The following is an 18876-nucleotide window of genomic DNA, read 5'->3' on the forward strand; positions in this document are numbered from 1 at the left end:
AGTCATCTAGTCCAACCCCCATGCACTGTGCAGGGACATCTGCAACTAGAGCAGGGCGCTCAGAGCCCCACACAGCCTGACCATTACATCTGTTGACAACCCTAAAACAGTAAAGAGTAGAATCATAGATTCATGGAATGTTAGGGTTTGGAAGGGCCCTCCAGAGATTATCCAGTCCAATGCCCCTGCCAAAGCACAGGGCAGGTTGCACAGACATGTATCCAGGCAGGTTTTGAAGATCTCTAGAGAAGGAGACTTCACAGCCTCCCTGGGCAGCCTGCTCCAGGGCTCCAGCACCCTCACAGCAAAGAAGGTTGTCCTCATGTTGGGGTGAAACTTCCTGTGTCCCAGCTTGTACCTGTTCCTGGCACCTTCATTTTGACACCCACCCCTCAGATATTTATAGACATTGATAAGATCCTCTCTCAGCCCTCTCTTCTCCAGATTAAACAGTCCCAGATCTCTCAGTCTTTCTTCATAGGAGAGATGTTCAAATCCCTTCACCATCCTTGTAGCTCTCCATTGGACTCTCTCCAGCAGATCTCTGTCCATCTTGAACTGGGGAGCCCAGTTTATAGCTGTTATCTTGCTAGTTTATATCTGATGTCTTACCCTGAAAGCAAGATCTTGTTCCTTGGCTATTCCTGAGAGTTGTTTTGTTAGTTAAATAATTTAAACTTCTGCAGAATGAGTTCAGAATCAGTGAGATAATGTGGCTTTGTCTAAACCCACTTACGAACCCTTTGAATATTGTATTTTGCCAGAAATGGTAAACCTTCTGTTTCCAGGTAGGCTTTCTCATGAAAGATATGCAAAACCAGTCTCTTGATAAGGCCATCTACAGTAGAACTTGTTCTCAAATACATTTCAGATATTGCACAGCAGCATTTATCAATCCACAAAGAAGATCCATTCCCAGCACCTGGAGTTACTGAGCCTGTACTGGAAATGTGACACTATGCCTGTCATCGCGTGGCAAATAGGGATTAGTTACATGCTGCGTGCGGCAGTTTAGCTGTGTTCTCTCTCTTATGCTTGAAAGTAAGCTGTCATCGAGGTAGACAAGTGTGTGTCCCTGCTCAGACATCATGCTGTACTCTGAATGTGTGGACAGCAGGAGCTTGGCCTTGGGACCTCATGAAAGAGTTCACAGGCACTGACCTACGTGCTTCATGATATGGCTCTACTCACCCACCCTCTAAACTAAAGCTTGCTTTACCCTTGGAGCTCTGGGAGTGAGGATGACATTTATACAGGGCAGTAGGAAAGAACTGAGGTTCTTAGTAAAGCATTGTGCCCATGGTCTCCACATTTCTTGGGACTGTGCTCCCTGTGCTGAGGAGGTTATAACCTTGTGAGAAAGGTTTCACCACTTTCTTACCATCATCACTGCCAGATAAGTGCAGGCCATGGAAAACAGGATTGCTTTTAGTGCAGCCTTTTGCCTGTGTTTGTAAGCACGTTTGTAAGCATCATCACTCTCTGTATGTTTGCCCTGGACACAGCACATCTTTTTTCTTCTCCCATTTATACCGTGTCTTAAAAACCCCCAAGCTGTAATAGGTTGAACAAACAACAATGTGTCTCAAGAAATAGCAGCTGAAAACTGAATGGAATTGGTGGAGCTACACTGAAAGAAAGATTAAGAAACACAGATAACAAGGTGTGGTTTTAACCTTTTTTTTTTTTTTTTGAGATCCTTCTCTGAATCATCAGATGAAGAACATTCTTGAAGGGTACACATGCAATCAGAACTCCTAAAGGTAGTATTGCTCTGCATTATGCATTTACTGTGCTGTTGACAAATGGATTTAGAACAAAAGATTCACAGATTCAAAGACTGCATCAGGTTGGAAGGGACTCAAAAGGTTGCTTCATCCAACACTGCTGCAGTCAGCAGGGACACCTCCAATTAGATCTGGCTGCCCAGGGCCACATCAAGCCTGATCTTGAGTGTCTCCAGTCACAGAGCCTCAACCACATCTCTGGGCGACCTGTTTCAGTATTCATCACTCTCATTGCAAGGAACTTCCTCCTGAAGTCCAATCTAAATCTACCCTGCTCCAGTTTCAAAACATTGCCTCTTATCTCATCACAACAAAAAACTCTGCCATTGCAAGAAACAGTGAAAAAAAAGCAACAACCAAACAATGGAAGTAAGTGGAAAAAAAATCACTGAAGTAAGAATCCCGGAAAGGCTGCAAAGAAGTTCCAATCACAAGGAAATTCACAACCCCTGCATTACTATCACTGGCATTATTGGGCAGCAATAAATTTTATCTTAGCATTCAAGAGGTATAACAGAAAAAAATCTGCATTACATTCCCATGAATCATTTTATTGTATACACAGAAGTTTAGATTTGATGTTGTTATAGCGTGAAGATCTTAAAACTCTTTACAACAGCTGAGGAAGGCTGGGCAAATAGAATACACAGACACATGAAATGTACTGTAGGCAGCAGAAAAGGGGGGGAAAGGGAAGTTTTGTAGCAGTAATGACTAATATCCCTTTTGAAAGCTAAAATTCACTTTCATTCAGACAAAATGTAGCTGACAGGCATGTGAAAAACGTTTTCAGTCAACCACTTGTCTTTAAGCTTCTGAGAAGAGAGGTCTCTGTATTTTATTGACCGGGTGCTTAAACTCCTGAGAATGGTCATTCCAGTGCATACAGAGAGGTTGAGAGAGCTATGCAGAGCTTTGCCAGTGTACCTCTGGGCTTAAGCAACTGTCCTGCCTGTAGTGACAGTATAAAAAGTGATGGTCTGTGTCAAAGATGGCTGAAAAGAGGAAGCCTGTTAATCTTTGTGAGCTGCAGTTCAGGCCACTAATGAGATATTGTTTATCTTTAACTGTAATCAACATTATTTCTGATGTCTTTCTTCATAACAACCTTTTGCTTTTGGACTCAGACCCAGAGACTTGAAGACAGGAGGTAAACCTATCATGAGCAGATAACCACATGGCAAGACTGGAATACTTAAACAGGAATTTGTCTTTTTAAGCATAGCCATGATTGTTTTCTTACAAAAACTTTTTGTGTGTCTAGGCCAGCAGCTGTAGTTCAATTGTAGAACAATTGGTTCTCCTGGCTCAGCTCATCGTAGTTATTCAGGATGTAAACTTACAAAGATCTGCTGCAGTTCTTCAGAAAAGGCTTGTTATCAAGTTATATAAAGTACAGAAAATATGCAGCTAACTCTTCTGGCCCAGACACAAACCACAGGCAATGACCAAAGTGTCACTTGGTGCTCTACTGAGTTAGAGTAGAATGGGCTTGCTTGTCTCACATGCCACTGTGGTTTGGCTTCGAATCAACATTCTCCCTCTCAAGTCAGACATTATAAGAGAAGTTCAGCCCATGACATAGCAAATCCCACTTTAGGCTGAGGTCATAAACTAGCAACAGCAATCACTGCTGCACTTTGACAGTGTCCAAGGGATTCAGTGACCACAGGAAAATTACCAGTGCTGCTTATAAGTGGCTTTAACCACTACGTTATGGGGGGTTTACCATGCTGCATCAACCCCATGAGGTCCACATGGGGCCTCATTTGACACCCACTAGAGCTGCAGACAAGTTCATTGGCTTCAGTGTGTAGTTTGCAAGGTAAAGCTGCAAAGCCTGACAGGGCAGTGGAGCCCAGCTGCAGCTGTGGGTATTTATGCAAACAATTAGATTTTTCTCCAGTCTCACAAAATGAGCTTGAAATCTTGCCAATATCAATGGGACTAGAACTTCTTAGATAGCTCCTGCTTTTAATTAGTCTGGAAACATTATATGAACAGAGCTTTGTTAGAGTACCAGGGTCAGAAGTCAACTCTGATCAGACACAGGAGCTGACAAAGTGTACAGACACCAAGAGAAGTGGAGGGAAGAGCTGCCCAACAGCTTGGATCTGCTCAGGGAGGTCTGTCTTTTGCATGATGTGGCCTCTCAGTGAGGAGTATGGGTACAAACCAAATGCAGAGTTTGACAGCTAATTAATTTTCATTCATCCAGAGCTTTATGTGACAAAACAAACCCATTGTTTTAGTTTTCACTTAGGAAATATCATATCCTTCCTCCTGGAGTCCTTTCTGTGGTCTGCCTGAGGGACTAACAGGCTCACAGGCTGAGCATCCCTTTCTCTGGAGCAGTAAAAAGAAAACACACAAACAACAACAAAAGCCCTTTCTCATGCTAAGTGTTTACAGTTACATAGCTAGTCACTAAACACAGCAGATTATATTGTTCTTTCTTTCCTGTCCTTGCTTGAACACCTCTGCTATGAGGACAGCCTGAGGGAGCTGGGGTTGTTCAGCCTAGAGAAGAGAAGACTCTGGGAGGAACTTAGAGTTGCCTTCCAATACCTGAAGGGATTCTACACAAAGGCTGGAAAGGGACTTTTCATAAGGGTGTCTAGCGATAGGACAAGGGGGAATGGTTTGAAGCTGAGGAAAAGTAGGCTTAAACTGGATCTTAGGAAGATGTTCTTCAGTACCAGGGTGGTGAGACTCTGGAATAGGGTGCCCAGGGAGGTTGTGGATGGCTCCTCCTGGGGGGTTTTCAAGGCCAGGTTGAATAAGGCCTCGAGCAGTCGAGCCTAGTTGAGAGGTGTCCCTGCCCATGGTGGGGAGGTTGGAGTAGATGATCTCTAGGGTCCCTTCCAGCATAAGCCTTGCTATGATTTTATAATCATGAAAAGGACACTTGATTGTTCTACAGTTGTGCATGGGGGAAGAGTTTATCTGTGGACCAGGAGACTACTAGATGACAACTAAATAACAGAATCTGATCCTTAATGTATCAGAGCATGTGTTTTAAGTGACACTTGCATGCAGAAATACCATGGATCTGATAAGGATAATTTAGTATATAGAATCACAGAATTGTTTAGGTTGGAAAAGAGCTTTAAGGTCAACCCAGAAATTCCAAATTACCACTAAACCATGCCCTTCAGCACCACATCTACACCTCTTTTAAATCACTCCAGGGATGGGGACTCCACCACTGCTCCAGGCAGTCTATTTCAGGCCTTGACAACCCTTTTGGGGAGGAAATTGTTCTTAATGTCCAACCTAAACCTAAGAAGAATCTTAGATTAGCTATTGATGCAGTTCTAGCAGAATTAGTGTAGCAATGTAGCTCTCTCGGTCAGTTCTTATCTTGCAGACAAGCAGCACTATTTCCTGGCTGACAACCAGAATAAGCTCCCAAAAGAAGAGGAAATTACTTCAAGTCTCATAATCCTCTGTTACAAAGGGCAGCTGCATTGCCACTCTGGTCGACAGACTTCAGCTTGTTTTGGAGTCAGTGATGGATATTCAAATAACAGATAACATCATCCCATTCCGCTCATACCAGCAGTGAGCCTTTGGAATGTGGCTGGCAGAGCTTAATTACTGCACCTCATGCCTTGGAATGAACGCCTCTATTTTTAATTTCTCAGGAGGAGCTCATTACAGTACAGCATCCTATTAACACTTCATGACAGAAAGACCTTCCAGTCACCAGAGCTGCCCTACGGGTATATTTGAATCAAACCACAGTAAGAGAGATCTAGACTTCCTTGATCATAAATCATAGCATAAAACTCCTCCCTGAAACAACAGATGAGTTCCAGTCTTTCTGCCACTCACAAAACAGAGAAGAAAATAAGAAAATGAGTGTTCATGTCTCCAGAGCTATGTGCTTTGCTCCTTTTAAGCCTGTCAGACATTTATTTTGTTTAAAAACAAACTTAAGTCCAGATTGCAGGCATCTGTCTATACAGGCTAAGCCTATGCTGAAAACTACATGCCAATTTTCCCACTACCTATCCCCCTCCCCATGCCAATGTTACAGGAACTAGCTCACAGTTCTGACCTCAATATTTAATTTTTTTTTTATGTGTAAACTTGGTTTATTTAAATATTTCTCATGCTATTAAGTACCCCACTTTAAATTTCTTCAGCAAGAGAGCACTAAATATCTTCAGGCAGATGAAGTGTGTTTTCCCAGCATTTGAAGATACCCAATTTGTAAGGTCAGCATTTCTGAGTGATTTTTATTTTTCACTCTGCAGTTTCTGTTTTTACATTTAAGCCCATAAAGACCAAAGTGTCCTTTAAAAGCCTGCCAGATTCTAAGTTAGCACCTCACCAGTAATTACCAAGTGTAACTTTCCAAGACCTCTAAGCTAGTTTTACTACCAAAATGGACTATATATTCTCTGCAGCAACACTCTTTTTGGCATAATGGAGATGCTCTTAAAACTTGGAATGTTTTTTACACCACTTTTTTTCATTACAGTCTGATGCTTCTTCTACTGGGACTTCTGTCAGGAATATAATTTTCTAGGGTTAAAGGGAGGAGTTAAAGAAGAATGGACATGAGTTTTTATTCATAATATGATCAGGGAAAGGTGATTTTAAAAGCTTCCCCTTACAAAATATAGTTATTATATGTATGCACACATTGCATACATAAATGGCTAGTGCATCATTTGTCATCAAGTTACCTGGCAGTCTCTAGCACACCCACGTTTTCAGGCCTCCCTGGTTTTCTCAGACTCATAGTCTGGTGTGAAATTTGCCAGATGAAATGTCTGCTTTGAAGTACTTCTGTTGTTCAACCAAAAGCAGCCATGTATTTCCAAGAGCACTCAGTGCCCCAGATAAAGCCAGTATCCTTCCCTGAATGGGTTTGAAATGCAGAACTGTGCAGAGCACAACAAAGGGAGCCAAATGGTGCCCAGAGCATGAAGCACTTGGTACCAGGAGCTCTGCATCCAAGATGGAAAGAATACAGCCGCCTGAATCAGCACAAGGGGTCTGAAACCACTCCAATCACAGCTGCTGTTTGGTCACGGGGCAGTGTGGCATATTAAGGGCACAGACCCCCTGCCGAGATATCCAGGAAGATGACTTGACAACACCCATAGATAGCTCAGAAGTGATCAGTTTATTGCAAGAATACATAAAGCTTATATACTCTTAGCAGCAGTTGAAAGCCAGCCTGTTTCTAGCAGTACTTTTCCACTCTCAGCCACACAAAACTTCTTTAAATGGTCATTGGTCAAGCATTTCAAACATTTGCACCACACAGGTCAACAACAGATGTCCTTTACCTTGTCTGCTCTCTACCCTACCACCTCCCAAGGTTTCATTTCAATGAGTGGGTCTGTTTCTTTATCAGAAAGCTGTGTTTTGGGCTCAAAAGTGATTAATTCAACTCCTTCAATTCCCACTGGGCAGACCCTGTCACTTTCCAAAGAGAGGGACTCTGAGACCAGTGCTGGGTATAGTGCTCAGCCTGGTGCTGATGACATCTTTCATATTGCAATGGTACATCCAAGTGCACAGTCCTTCATCCTTGATTCTTAAATCAGCTTGAGCAGCCTTGGCAATTAGGTCCTTGCTATTAGGAGCTCTTGGCTTTTACTTTGGTGAAAATTGAATCACTTCAGGCAGACAAAAAAACTTTGCATTTACTATGTCCTGCAAGGCTCTGCATTTGCCACTGGTCAGAAACTCCAGTCCCTCCCACTACAAACACATCCTGCCACTTAGAATTATGGCTCAGATTTTCTCTTTTGAGAAGCAGAGAAATACCTGCTCAGATAAAAAAAGGCCAGTGACAGACAGTCCCCCACCTATAAAAGCTGAAGGTCACAATCTATAAGTCTCCCTGTGTACCATACACTTTCTGCCATGTGTACCATACACTTGCCTCACATATGACAAGTATCACTCAGTGTCTTCATTGGGGTCAAACCCTGGCCCAGGCTGCCCAGGGCAGTGGTGGAGTCCTCCTCCCTGGAGATGTTTCAGAGATCTGTAGATGTGGTGCTGAGGGACATGGTTTAGTGGTGACCTGGCAATGCTGGATTGATATTTGGACTCAATGATCTTAAAGGTCATTTACAGCCTAAATGGTTCTGTGATTCCATAAATTAATTAAACAAAAGTATCACGGAGCCAGTTTGGAAAACATCCTCTAAATAGAACTTAATTATTTTCCAAAATGTAGAAGGTATCTTCATTTTTTGAATTCTTGTATCACTGCAGTCTCTCTGTGCAACTAAGTTTACTTCCCAGGAAGCTTTTCCAGTAGAAGAGACTTGTGTAAATGCTACATACAAAACATTTTGATATAGGTAAGGTATCTGTGTGTTCCTGTGAAATCCTACAAGCTTAACTGTAAAAATAATTTCATATTATATTCTCTGACCTTATTAAAAATCAGAATAAAAATCCCTGCTCATTGTAATCCATTTTTGACCCATTTCATTCTGGTTTACCAGTAGAGGGAGATAGTGTTCTTGGAGCTCAATCTAACCTTGCTTCCGTGCTTGTCTTAAAACACATCCTTATGGAATACAAACCCTGACTAGCAGATCTTGCTTATATAATCATTGTCAAACCCAAAATTGTAAGAACACCTGCAATGATGCAGGACTTTGTCAGACTCCTGAATCCAACAGGCTGTGACAGCAGTAGCTGTGTTGTCACATAAGGTGTTTTGTTACATCCATACATCTATTTCTCTATAAACATCATTTGATGAAAAGCTCTGAGTGCAATGTAGTGTACACACATGGGCATTTCTTGGAGGTATCAACTGGTGATTGTCCTCTTTGATATGGGAGATCTCCACTGTGTTATGTGGCATACCTCTGTTGTGATGGTCTCTGCTTTCTCTTACAGCTCCAGTGAAATGATTTAGCACTGCTTGATGGAAACCTAACTTGGAGAAGTCATAGATTTATAGATTCATAGAATAGTTTTGGTTGGAAAGGACCTTAAAGATCATCTTCAGAAGTGAAGAGATCTCTGAGTAAAGAAGTAGGGGGACACAGTTGCATAGAACTGTTAGTGTATGGGTGGCATTCATCACGCATAGGCCAGATGAAGGTATCTGCTGCAGACATCTCTGTCTGGTCACCTCTGACCCTCTTTATGAGCAATAAATTAGGGCCCAGCTGCTTGTGGACACTATGGTCAGTGGAGATACTAACATTTTGGGTGTGATGAAGCCTTCACTGCCTTAGGAGCCATACCAAATATACAACCACAAGTAAGGTTAGCTTAATGATATTAATGTGACTAAAACCAGTCTGGAATTGTGGATAATTTGCATGGATTTATCAAGTGTAGAAGTTTAAAAATTCAAGAATTTATTGATCTTCATGGAGGTGATCTGTGAAAAAGGCCTTTATGGCATGGTTCTTCCTTTGCTTTCAGTGTCTGATCCCACAGCCATTGTTTCCATAAGGAAATACAGTACTTTTTCATTAGATATTTAGTATCTTGCCATAGCACCCTAACACAGACTAAAAGAAGCAGATTCCTTAGTAGCTGTTCAGATGTGATGCAGGTATTTCTAAAGCTGGCAACATTTGGACTGCAATTAAAAGCCAGATGTGGTTGTGAGTATGGGTTCTCTTTAGTCAAGAGAATGCCAACAAAACATCTTGCAAATAATAAGGAAAAAATTAGTAGCTGATAGAAAGCAAGCTATAAAAGTTTTAGAAAGAGACTGACAGAACATATGAAAGTCTGCCCTGGAAAAAAATCAGTGAAATACAGAATATTTTCACTTGCAAGGGTATCTCTAAACCAATTAACAGGTGATTTGTATTTTGATGGGGCTGTTCAGCCTGAAGAGGAGCAGCCTGAGAGGGGATCCAATAAATGCTCAGCAAGAGCTATAGGGCAGGGGACAAGAGAATGTGGTCCTTCCCTGATTTCAGTCCTCCTTTGTGTGATGGAAACTGTGTAGAATTCAAGGTTATGGAATCAACAGATGATGATTAGAGACATGTTTGTGCTAAGAAGTGCTTAGGCTATAGTAAAGATGGATTAAGAGATCATGATCACTTTATTCAGTAGGTACTTTTCATACTTTTCATACTATCCATACTTTCAATGGTCATAGTCTCAAGCTGCACCAGGGGAGGTTAAGGCTGGATGCTAGGAGGAAGTTCTTCACAGAAAGAGTGATTGGCCATTGGAATGGGCTGCCCAGAGAGGTAGTGGATTCACCATCACTGGAGGTATTTAAGAAGAGACTGGATGGGGTGCTTGGTGCCATGGTTTAGTTAATTAGATAGTGTTGGATGATAGGTTTGACTCAATGATCTCAAAGATCTTTTCCAACTTGGTTAATTCTGTTCTATTCTATTCTATTCTATTCTATTCTATTCTATTCTATTCTATTCTATTCTATTCTATTCTATTCTATTCTATTCTTCTGATTCTCTATCATTTTATCTGCTGTTTGTTTGGTTGGTTTGGTTTGTTTTTTTCCCCCAAGGAAGCAGCAGAGCAGGCCCTGGCCTTGGTATACAGTTGTATTCATAAAAGCAGCCAGTCTGCTTCTGAGCCAGAAACAAAACTTTTGGCACCTGACTTTTACTTCTCTGTCATGATCACAGGATGAGCTGCTTTATAAAACAAGTGTTTTATACCCAAAAGCAAAGTGACTTCATTTTGCAGATGACAGATGATTCAGTGCTGCAGTGGGGTGAAATGGTCTCTTGGCTCACATACATGGTTTATTAAACAAACTCCTCCAGTTGCTACAGCTACTTACTGCTTGTGTCTAGCTCGTTTGCACTATTGTAATACTTCAAAATGTGCTGAGCTGTGAATCAAAGTGACATTTATATTGAACTAAACTTCACTGGAGCAGAGGAAAAAGATTGGAAATGGCAAAAGGTACCTCTGTGGGACTTTGAGAATATTTAGAGTGTAAAATCCACAGCACCTTTAAAATGTCTCATTTTTACATTAAAAGTTGTCTGTCATCTGAAAATGTCTGTGGAACACACAGAATTGCTAGCATTCACCTTGTCTGCACTGACTTTGCAGTAGGACATTAACCATCAAAGCCATGAAACAGCCCAAATCATGATTCAGTCTGAGTTTAAAAAGGAAGAAGTAAGCATAAAATACAGGATGGTCAAAATTTGGCCATACATTAGTGGTGTGAACAATTCAAGATGCAGTTCTATTTCCAGCTTAGTTCTGATACCTAATGCGTAGGAGTAGGTGATACAAAGCCCATAGCTTGATTTCAGACTCAGACACATGTTTTGGAAAAGCATAGATCAGAAATTTGCAGTTACTCATAATGTGGATTATCTAATAAATGCACAAATTCCTCCAGAGAGGTGATCATGCTGGAGTCACAGGGTTTGTTTTCTTAACAAAGCTAGGTGGTTTCTGCTTGTGTGGATTTTGGAGATTATTGGGTTGCACCCAGTATCTTGGATGTTCTGGATAATTTGGGGTTATACCAAATAATCTTGTCCTTCCTGCAGAAGGACTGTTAACTCTACCAAGCAAAACACCTTGGTTACAGAAAGGAAAGACAAGCTGAGCAACCAAAATATACTGTCAAAGGGTGAGAGCAATTGCACAGCTCAAAACAGAGTTTACTGGCTTGGGCTCAGCGTTTCTTTGATCACATTGGAGTTTGAACTCCCATTATACAATGGCATTCACTGACAACACAAGCCTGCAAAAGCAGTCCTGGTCTTTTCATGGTCTCTGTGGATGTACTTGAAGATTTTGCTACATTAGCAATGATTTTGGGTTGGAAGGGACCCTCAAAGGTCATCTTGTCCAAACCCCCTGCAGTCAGGAGGGAGACCTCCAACTACATCAGGCTGCCCAGGGCCACATCAAGTCTGGTTTTGAATGTCTCCAGGGACTGGGCCTCAACCACATCCCTGGGCACACTCCAGCAGGTCCTCTCTCTTTTCTGCCCCTTGTTTATTTTTCCTTGCCAATCTGTTATCAGCAACTCTCCTGAGTTGCCTTGCCTGGTTTCAGGCTCCTCAACACACCTGCTAATTCCTGTGGGAGCATTCCTCTCTGAGGATTCCATTTTAACCCTGCCCTTCCTAAAAGTACCAGAGGTTCTACTGGCACTGTACTTCAAAACACAGCATTTGAGTGCCAAAATGTTATTTTCAGGTTTAGAGCAGTGAATGGCTTTGGTAAACACCAAGTTGCGCCTCTCATGTTCAAGACTGGAGCGTCTGTCTGTCTACATAAAATACAAAGACAGGGCTAAGGTCTGCCTGAGAAAACACTCTTGCCTGTGAACTGGAGAGGTCTTACTGTACACAGTATGTGTACTTCTCACAGACAGAGCCAAAGCCAGATACCCAAAGCAAACAGCAACGATTCCCTCCCTTTCCACAGCGATTAATCAACTCCAAACAAAAAAAAGAAAAGGGGGGAAAAAAAAAGAAAGAAAGAAAAAGGATGGGACTTTGAGGAGGAGTGGGAATAAAAGCTTTAAATGAATATGGAGTTCCAGAGCGGCAAAAAAAAATTGTCAGCTGTGTGTGACAAAGCAGAGTATCTGGTATACGTGCAGAACTCACTGACCAGAAAAGAGCTGTCGTGAGAAAAAGCTCTGGCAGATGCAGCCTGCTGAGAGTGGTCCATGGGATCGCAGGAGGAGAATCTGTTTTGGTACCAGCAGTTTACTCTGTAATTAGAGAGTAGCATCAGCTTTACAAACAACCATTTTGATATTCTCCTTCAGGCAGAAACTTCAGGTTTTGAAGTGGATGCTTGTTTACTATGAACAAGAATAAAACCAGCAGCACTTTCTTCACTATCAGCCATTGGATAGTAGTAATTTTTATCTGCAAATTATAAAATGGGGTAGATTCAGACAGCAGCCCAAAGGGGAAAAAGCACCTTGTTTGCTTCCCAGACTTCTGACCTGATACATTTTCCCCATAAGGTGCAAATTTTATGCTTTTTGTATTTGAGACTAGTTAGTAAGAGAGAAGTTCAAGGGCTTAAGTCTTTACTCCACCTCATCTAATAATTCACAAATCTCTAGGATAAATATATAATTGTATCATAAAATATAGTAGTAAATAATCCTAAAATAGGCATAGAAGCATTGAATGGTTTTGAATGAACCTTTAAAGATCCTCTAGTCCAGACAGGTATCACTACCATTCAAAGTGGTAGTGAATGAGTGTGGTGGGAGTGAATCAGGCAATCAAGAGCCCATCCTTTGAATTCCTGTGTGCTACCAAATTGCATAAACAAAATGTCAAATTCCAGCCCCAAAACAGGCATGAAAAGAATATCAAGGTTAGGTTAGAAACACTCAATATGATGAGGTGTGAAAGACAACCTGTAATATTGGTGCATAGAAAAGAGACTATGGCTGGGACACTGCTGGGGACTGTGAAGGTGGCAGCCCACAGTGGCACAGCCAGGTGTGCAGGAAGATGGAGGATCCATTCCCCCCAGGTGTACCCCAAACCAGCTCCCCTCCTCCCCCTTCCATGTCTCCCCCAGCCCAATAATCTCCAGGTGTTTCTCCTACAGAGTGCTTTGAGAGTGGCACAGGCCTGACCTCAGTGTGTTTGTGCTTAGTTATGAGTCTGGCATGCCATCAAAACCTCACTGGAGAGCATGTCAGAAGGAACATGGTGATTTTTTTTTTTCAATAGATGATTCTTTGGCAAACTATGAAAATAATTTCAGTGAAGAGGGGAAAAAAAACCCACCCTTGTTCCACTTGCTACAGGCTTTTCTTCCTGCGAATTTCAAAGGCCTGCTGTGAATAATAGTGTTTGAGCTTCCAAGCTTCAAGGATATTTTATAGTGGAAAGTGTTAGGCAACTAAAACAAATACCAGTTTCCACTGTTACAAAATGAAGGTTGTCCTTTATGTTGTACCTCAAACCCCATGTTCAATGATGCTTTTTTAGAGATGTGACAATATGTGCCCAAGAGGGTTGTTTTTCTCACTAGGTTTGCCCTAGCTTGTTTATATCTAAATGAGAAGTAATACAAGACAGAAAGAACATGATGGCTTTCTTTGTGAGGAAACGTGTCTCAGGAATTCATCTTCATAAAGGATGGAAGGAAATCCCCAAATCCAGATGCTGCCAGTCTCCAGGGTGTCCAGAATACATATTCCTGTTTTATGGCTTGAACCTATTTTACAGCATCTCTAGTTACAAGATTTGTGAATATTTTTGATGAACCTGGTCCGAGTTTGCTGCTAGCAGAGTTACAGATGAGGCAAGTTTTCCGTGGTTTGGGGTTTTATTGCAAATGCTTCACACAGCTCTGGTTATGTGCTTCCTTCTCATGACATCAGTGCTGAAGGGGAGAAAGAATGTAAACATCTGTTTTTTATAATTCAGTTCCAGCTTATAACTTGATTAGGATACGCAGCATTTCTACACAATTAATTTTCCAGTCACAATATGATGGTTTTGAGTATGCAGTTTCAGGACCAGATTTAAGATTAGTAATCTTAATTAGTAAAATAAATTTACTAATTTAAGATTAGTAAAATAAGGAGGGGAACTAATGAGGTAAATTCTGCTTCACAGTCTACCTGTCTGAGCTGTGAACCTCACAGAATCATGGAATGGTTTGTGTTGGAAGGGACCTTAAAGATCATCTAGTTCCAACACCTCCTACTAGACCAGGTTGCTCAAGGCCTCATCCAACCTGGCTTGGAACACTTCTAGGCAGAAGGCATCCACAACTTCCCTGGGCAACCTGCTCCAGTGTCTCACCATCCTCATGGGAAGAATTTTCTTCTAATCTTTAAGCTAAATTGAGCTTCTTAGGTATAAATGCAGTAAAACTTGGAAGTGCTGTAGGTTTTTCTCCACTTCTCTTGGTTACATGGAGGTTTGAACCTTTGGTTGCTAGATGCCTGTTTGTGGGTGGAAGAGACAGAAATTAAAATGTTTTGTTAAGAAAGCTAGTCTATCTGCTGTAGGTGACTGACTTGTTGATGGTGGTGGACCATATTCTGTACTGAGTGGGTACCTTTGTAAACTTTGCTGCTGTTAATTCTAGTACTAGCCCTGAGGTGTGCTGAAGCAACAAGGATTCAGCTTCTGGTTCTCTCCTGAATCCTTTCACATAGTATGGTGAGGGATGGAAGGGTCCCCCACAGCAGGTTGCCCAGGATCACAGTGTCCAGGTGGGTTTGGAATCTCTCCAGAGGAGACTCCACAGCCTCTCTGGGAAGCCTGGTCCACCCTCACAACAATGTTCCTCCTGTTCAGATGAAACCTTTTGGGTTCTAGCTTGTGCCTGTTGCCCTTTGACCTACCAACTCAACCCTGGCATTGAGCCAGCCATCTAGGACTGGATTTTCAAAAGGTCTCTGTTTATATGTAGCTGCATCTTTAAACAGCCATGGAGCTCTGAAATATACAAGGGCTTTAATCTCTTCCATCTCCTGAGCAGGGTGAAAACACCGCTCTAGTCACTTTCTTTGTTGTCCAGTCTTGTGCTTGCACCACAGCCTGCCAGTGCCTGAGCCATAGTCCTGACCACATTTCGGGATCTTTAATCCCCACTTTAATGGCCACTGTGAGAATATACTCATAGGAACTGAGAAAGGCGGGAAATGGGATCCCGGTGTCAGGTAGCGGTTGTGGAAGAGAGAGGAGAGCTTTCAGTCTCCGTCTGCAACAGGTAAACAATAAATACATCCATCTGCCCTGATGGAGATGAGCTAAAGTCAGTGCCGCCTTCCTCACCTCCAGCAGGTGAGGGCACACAGTCCGGTCCACGGAGGGCTGGTCGGTTCCTCACCCTCCAGTGTCCCGTTGCCGCAGCGAGGCTCGGGGCCAGGCGGGAGGCTGGAGGAGGATCAGGGAGGCTCGGCCCGGCCGTCACGGCCAGGTGCGAGTGCCGCGGCGCGAGGGGGCCCTGAGGTGAGGGCAGGCGCCATGGGAGGTGGGGCTGGGGCTGGCGCCGGGCAGTCCGCGGCGACCGGGGGCTCCTGAGACGGCAGCAGCCCCATCCGCGCCGGCAGCAGCTCCGCACCTCGCGGCATGGCCGGGACTCGGCCCTCTCTCTCGGGGCGGTGCTGCCCCAGCCCTACCCGGTGAGAAAGGCGGAGCGGGGCCGCGGCAGCGCGCAGACAAAAGCGGCGGCGCTTCCTGCCCTCCGCGCTGAGGGGAGCGGGCGGTGGGTGGGCGGTCGCCGGGGTGTGCGCTCCGCCGGGCCGGGCGTTGCAAGTGTCGTTCTCGAGAGGTGAAGATGGCTCTCGACGGGGTTAGCGGAGCGTGGGCAGCAGGGCTGAGCGCGGTGCTGCTCCTCGCTCTGTGTCCCCGCGTTGCACCGGAGCCGGGTGGCGAGGCAGTGCCGGAGGGAGCCTCCACCCTGGCCTTCGTCTTTGATGTGACCGGCTCCATGTACGACGACCTGGTGCAAGTTATCGAAGGGGCATCCAAGATCCTGGAGACATCGCTAAAAAGACCTAAGAGACCGCTGTACAACTTCGCGTTGGTGCCTTTCCACGACCCAGGTAGGAGTTTGCCCCGGGAGGTGCGGCCGAGATGCGGGGTCCCGCCGCCGTCCCCCAAGCGCGGCACACGGCGAGGGGGGGCAGGGGCGGGAGGGAAAGGAAAGGAATGCCGGGGAGCCCGGGAAGTACCACAGAGGAGCTCTGCTCAGGGCTGGCTCTCCTAGAAGGTTGGGTTTCCAGCGCTTCTAGGGGACTGGAGCGTACATACTTCTGTCACACCTTAGCCGTGCTTGCCGCACGGTTCTCTGCTGCTGCAGGGACGTGTAAGGTTTTCTGACGCTTCTCCGTGCAAATACGATCAGATCCAGACGAAGCAGTCTCTAAGTGTAACGTATTGCACTGAAGAGTAGTCTCTGACCTCCTCTTCTGGTAGACAACACAGTATATACTACTAATAAAGCTACTGTTTTCCGATGCCTTTCCCTGGGAGTACACTTCTGAACACCCATAATACCATTGCACCTTTCCTTCATTCTTGTCCCATGTTTGCATTCACAACCGAGACAGGTTGGACTTGATGATCCTTGGGGTCTCTTCCAACCTTAGTTATACTGTGATACTGTGATAACCCTGCATTGAAATGATCAAAAAACTTTACATGGTGTGGTTTTTTGTGTTTTTTTTTTTTATTATTCTTATTTTCCCCCTCATTTTACCTTTCCCTCTCTCTTTCTGCTGTACATTATGCATTCCTCTCTTTCAGCATCTGTTTTCTATTCCCTTCCTATCCCTTTTCTCTGGCTTTTTTCCTCTTTCCTTGTCAAGTATCTTCTGGTGATTTGAGGAAATAGGAATAGGCTGCCCCAGGCTGGTGGCATGTGCTGTACTGTGCAGTAAAAACTCCTTTTTAAAAATAAGAAAACATTATCAATGAGTGGGAAAAAGAGCCCTTGCAAATGATCTCTTAGTTCCGGTTTCCATGGAGTATGTCAGCATATGATATTCCAGAAGTTAATTCTTCAGAGTTCAGTTTTCACAGGGATGTCATCAAGTGAAAACAAGAGATGTGGGATAACAGGCACAAACTTCAACACAAGAAATTCTATATAAACATGAGGAGGAATTTCTTTCATTTAAGGGTGCTGGAGCACTGGAACAGGCTGCCCAGTGAGGTGGTGGAGTCTCCATCTATAGAGACATTCAAAACCCACCAGGACATGTTCCTGTGTCACTTCCTTTAGGTGAAACTGCCTTGGCAGGGAGGTTGGACTCAATGCCCACCTGAGAGCCCTTCCAACTCCTACTATTCTGTGATTCTGTGTGTCTCATGTTTCCCCCCAGACATAGATACTTCTGCTTACAAGACAGGTGCTTGGTGTTGTTACAAATACCTGAAACTAAGTGCTTGGAGAATTAGAGAAGAACTTGTTTTTGCAAATTTTGCTGGCTTGTTGTCTCTAAGCTCATAGAAATAATCTGTTTTTATTTTTCTAACAAAGATTCCATCATTGAGATAATCAGAGTGTCCTATCACAAAAGGGTCTGCTTATGCACCTTACTGTTTGCACCTTTGATGTCACTTCCTTCCCCCCTCCCCCCTTCTCTAACTCTTTGTTATTTTATTAAACAGACATATGGGACTTAAAAATCATGTGCCACTGAAATAAGCAAGAAAGGCAAGATTTTGGCCAAGTGTAGAATTTAGGACTCTTTTATATCCTAGTGGAAAATCAAGCTCAGAGTTCTTGGTGCTTTCCCCTTGGATGGGGCAAAAAAGAATAAGCATTATGTGTTGGGAGTGGTTTTGGGTTATTTTCCCTCTCCACAGTCACACTTGGATTATCCATCTTCCCTTTCTGCTCACCCGAGTGACTCACTGTAAGAGTTGATAGTTCTCATCTGCTGAGGGCTTGTGTATCTGTACCAGCCATGAGAGCAAGTTTGCAGGTTTGTGTGGATGGGCCCTTTGGTTTTGTGCATACTTGGTAGAAAGAAGTCCCACCTTTTACATCCTGAGTAGTTTGTAATGGTTAGGTTTCATCGCAGGCCACTTTCAAATCCTTCGTTTCCATAGCCAGTTTTTTCTTTTTTATCTCATTTCCTTTTCCTTGTTCAGTTTTTGTTCTGCACATTTTCTCCTTTTCATTCATTTTCTCCCATCTCCCTGACTCATGATTCCATTGGCTTTCAAGGATCTTTGCTTCTGTTACAGACTAATTTTTTTCCTTCGTGCTTTGCTGTACCAGCATCTTCTTGCTCAGTACATACCCCACTAGCAACAAATCTGCCACCTTCCTCTGCTTGAATCACATTTTTTCCCTTTGCTGACTTCTTGCTTCTTACCTCCTCCTCCTCCTCCCCCATTCCTTCTGTTTCCACAGGAGACCCCTTTCCTTGGCAAATGTTTGATTTCATTCAGTGGAGAAACTTAAACCTACAGAGAGCTGCCCTACACAACAAAGAGCCGCTGGCAAATGCATGTTGGTGTATCCCGTTACATGTCTCTCTTGGAAGTCCAACTTCCCTGCACAGCCAGAGGGAGCCTTACTTTAGAGTGTGATGGATAACTTGTGAGATTGTAAAGCTGTTTTACAGTGGAGAATGTGTAATGTTAAAATTAATTTTGTCTTACTTTCTGAA

The 18876-nt window shown here is 43.4% G+C and overlaps 1 protein-coding gene across 1 annotated transcript in view; it reads left to right on the forward strand.

The window, feature by feature from the left end:
• Positions 1 to 16000: 16000 nt before the first annotated feature.
• HMCN1 (hemicentin 1) overlaps positions 16001 to 18876 on the forward strand; it is a 207908-nt gene continuing 205032 nt past the window's right edge. Inside the window, exon 1 of the mRNA XM_009902656.2 lies at positions 16001 to 16296. Within this exon, the coding sequence (XP_009900958.2) occupies positions 16029 to 16296 (268 nt within the window). The 5' untranslated portion in view covers positions 16001 to 16028. The remainder of the gene's footprint in view (positions 16297 to 18876) is intronic.

This window comes from Dryobates pubescens, chromosome 11 (assembly GCF_014839835.1).
Source record: "Dryobates pubescens isolate bDryPub1 chromosome 11, bDryPub1.pri, whole genome shotgun sequence".
NCBI classification, from domain to species: domain Eukaryota; kingdom Metazoa; phylum Chordata; class Aves; order Piciformes; family Picidae; genus Dryobates; species Dryobates pubescens.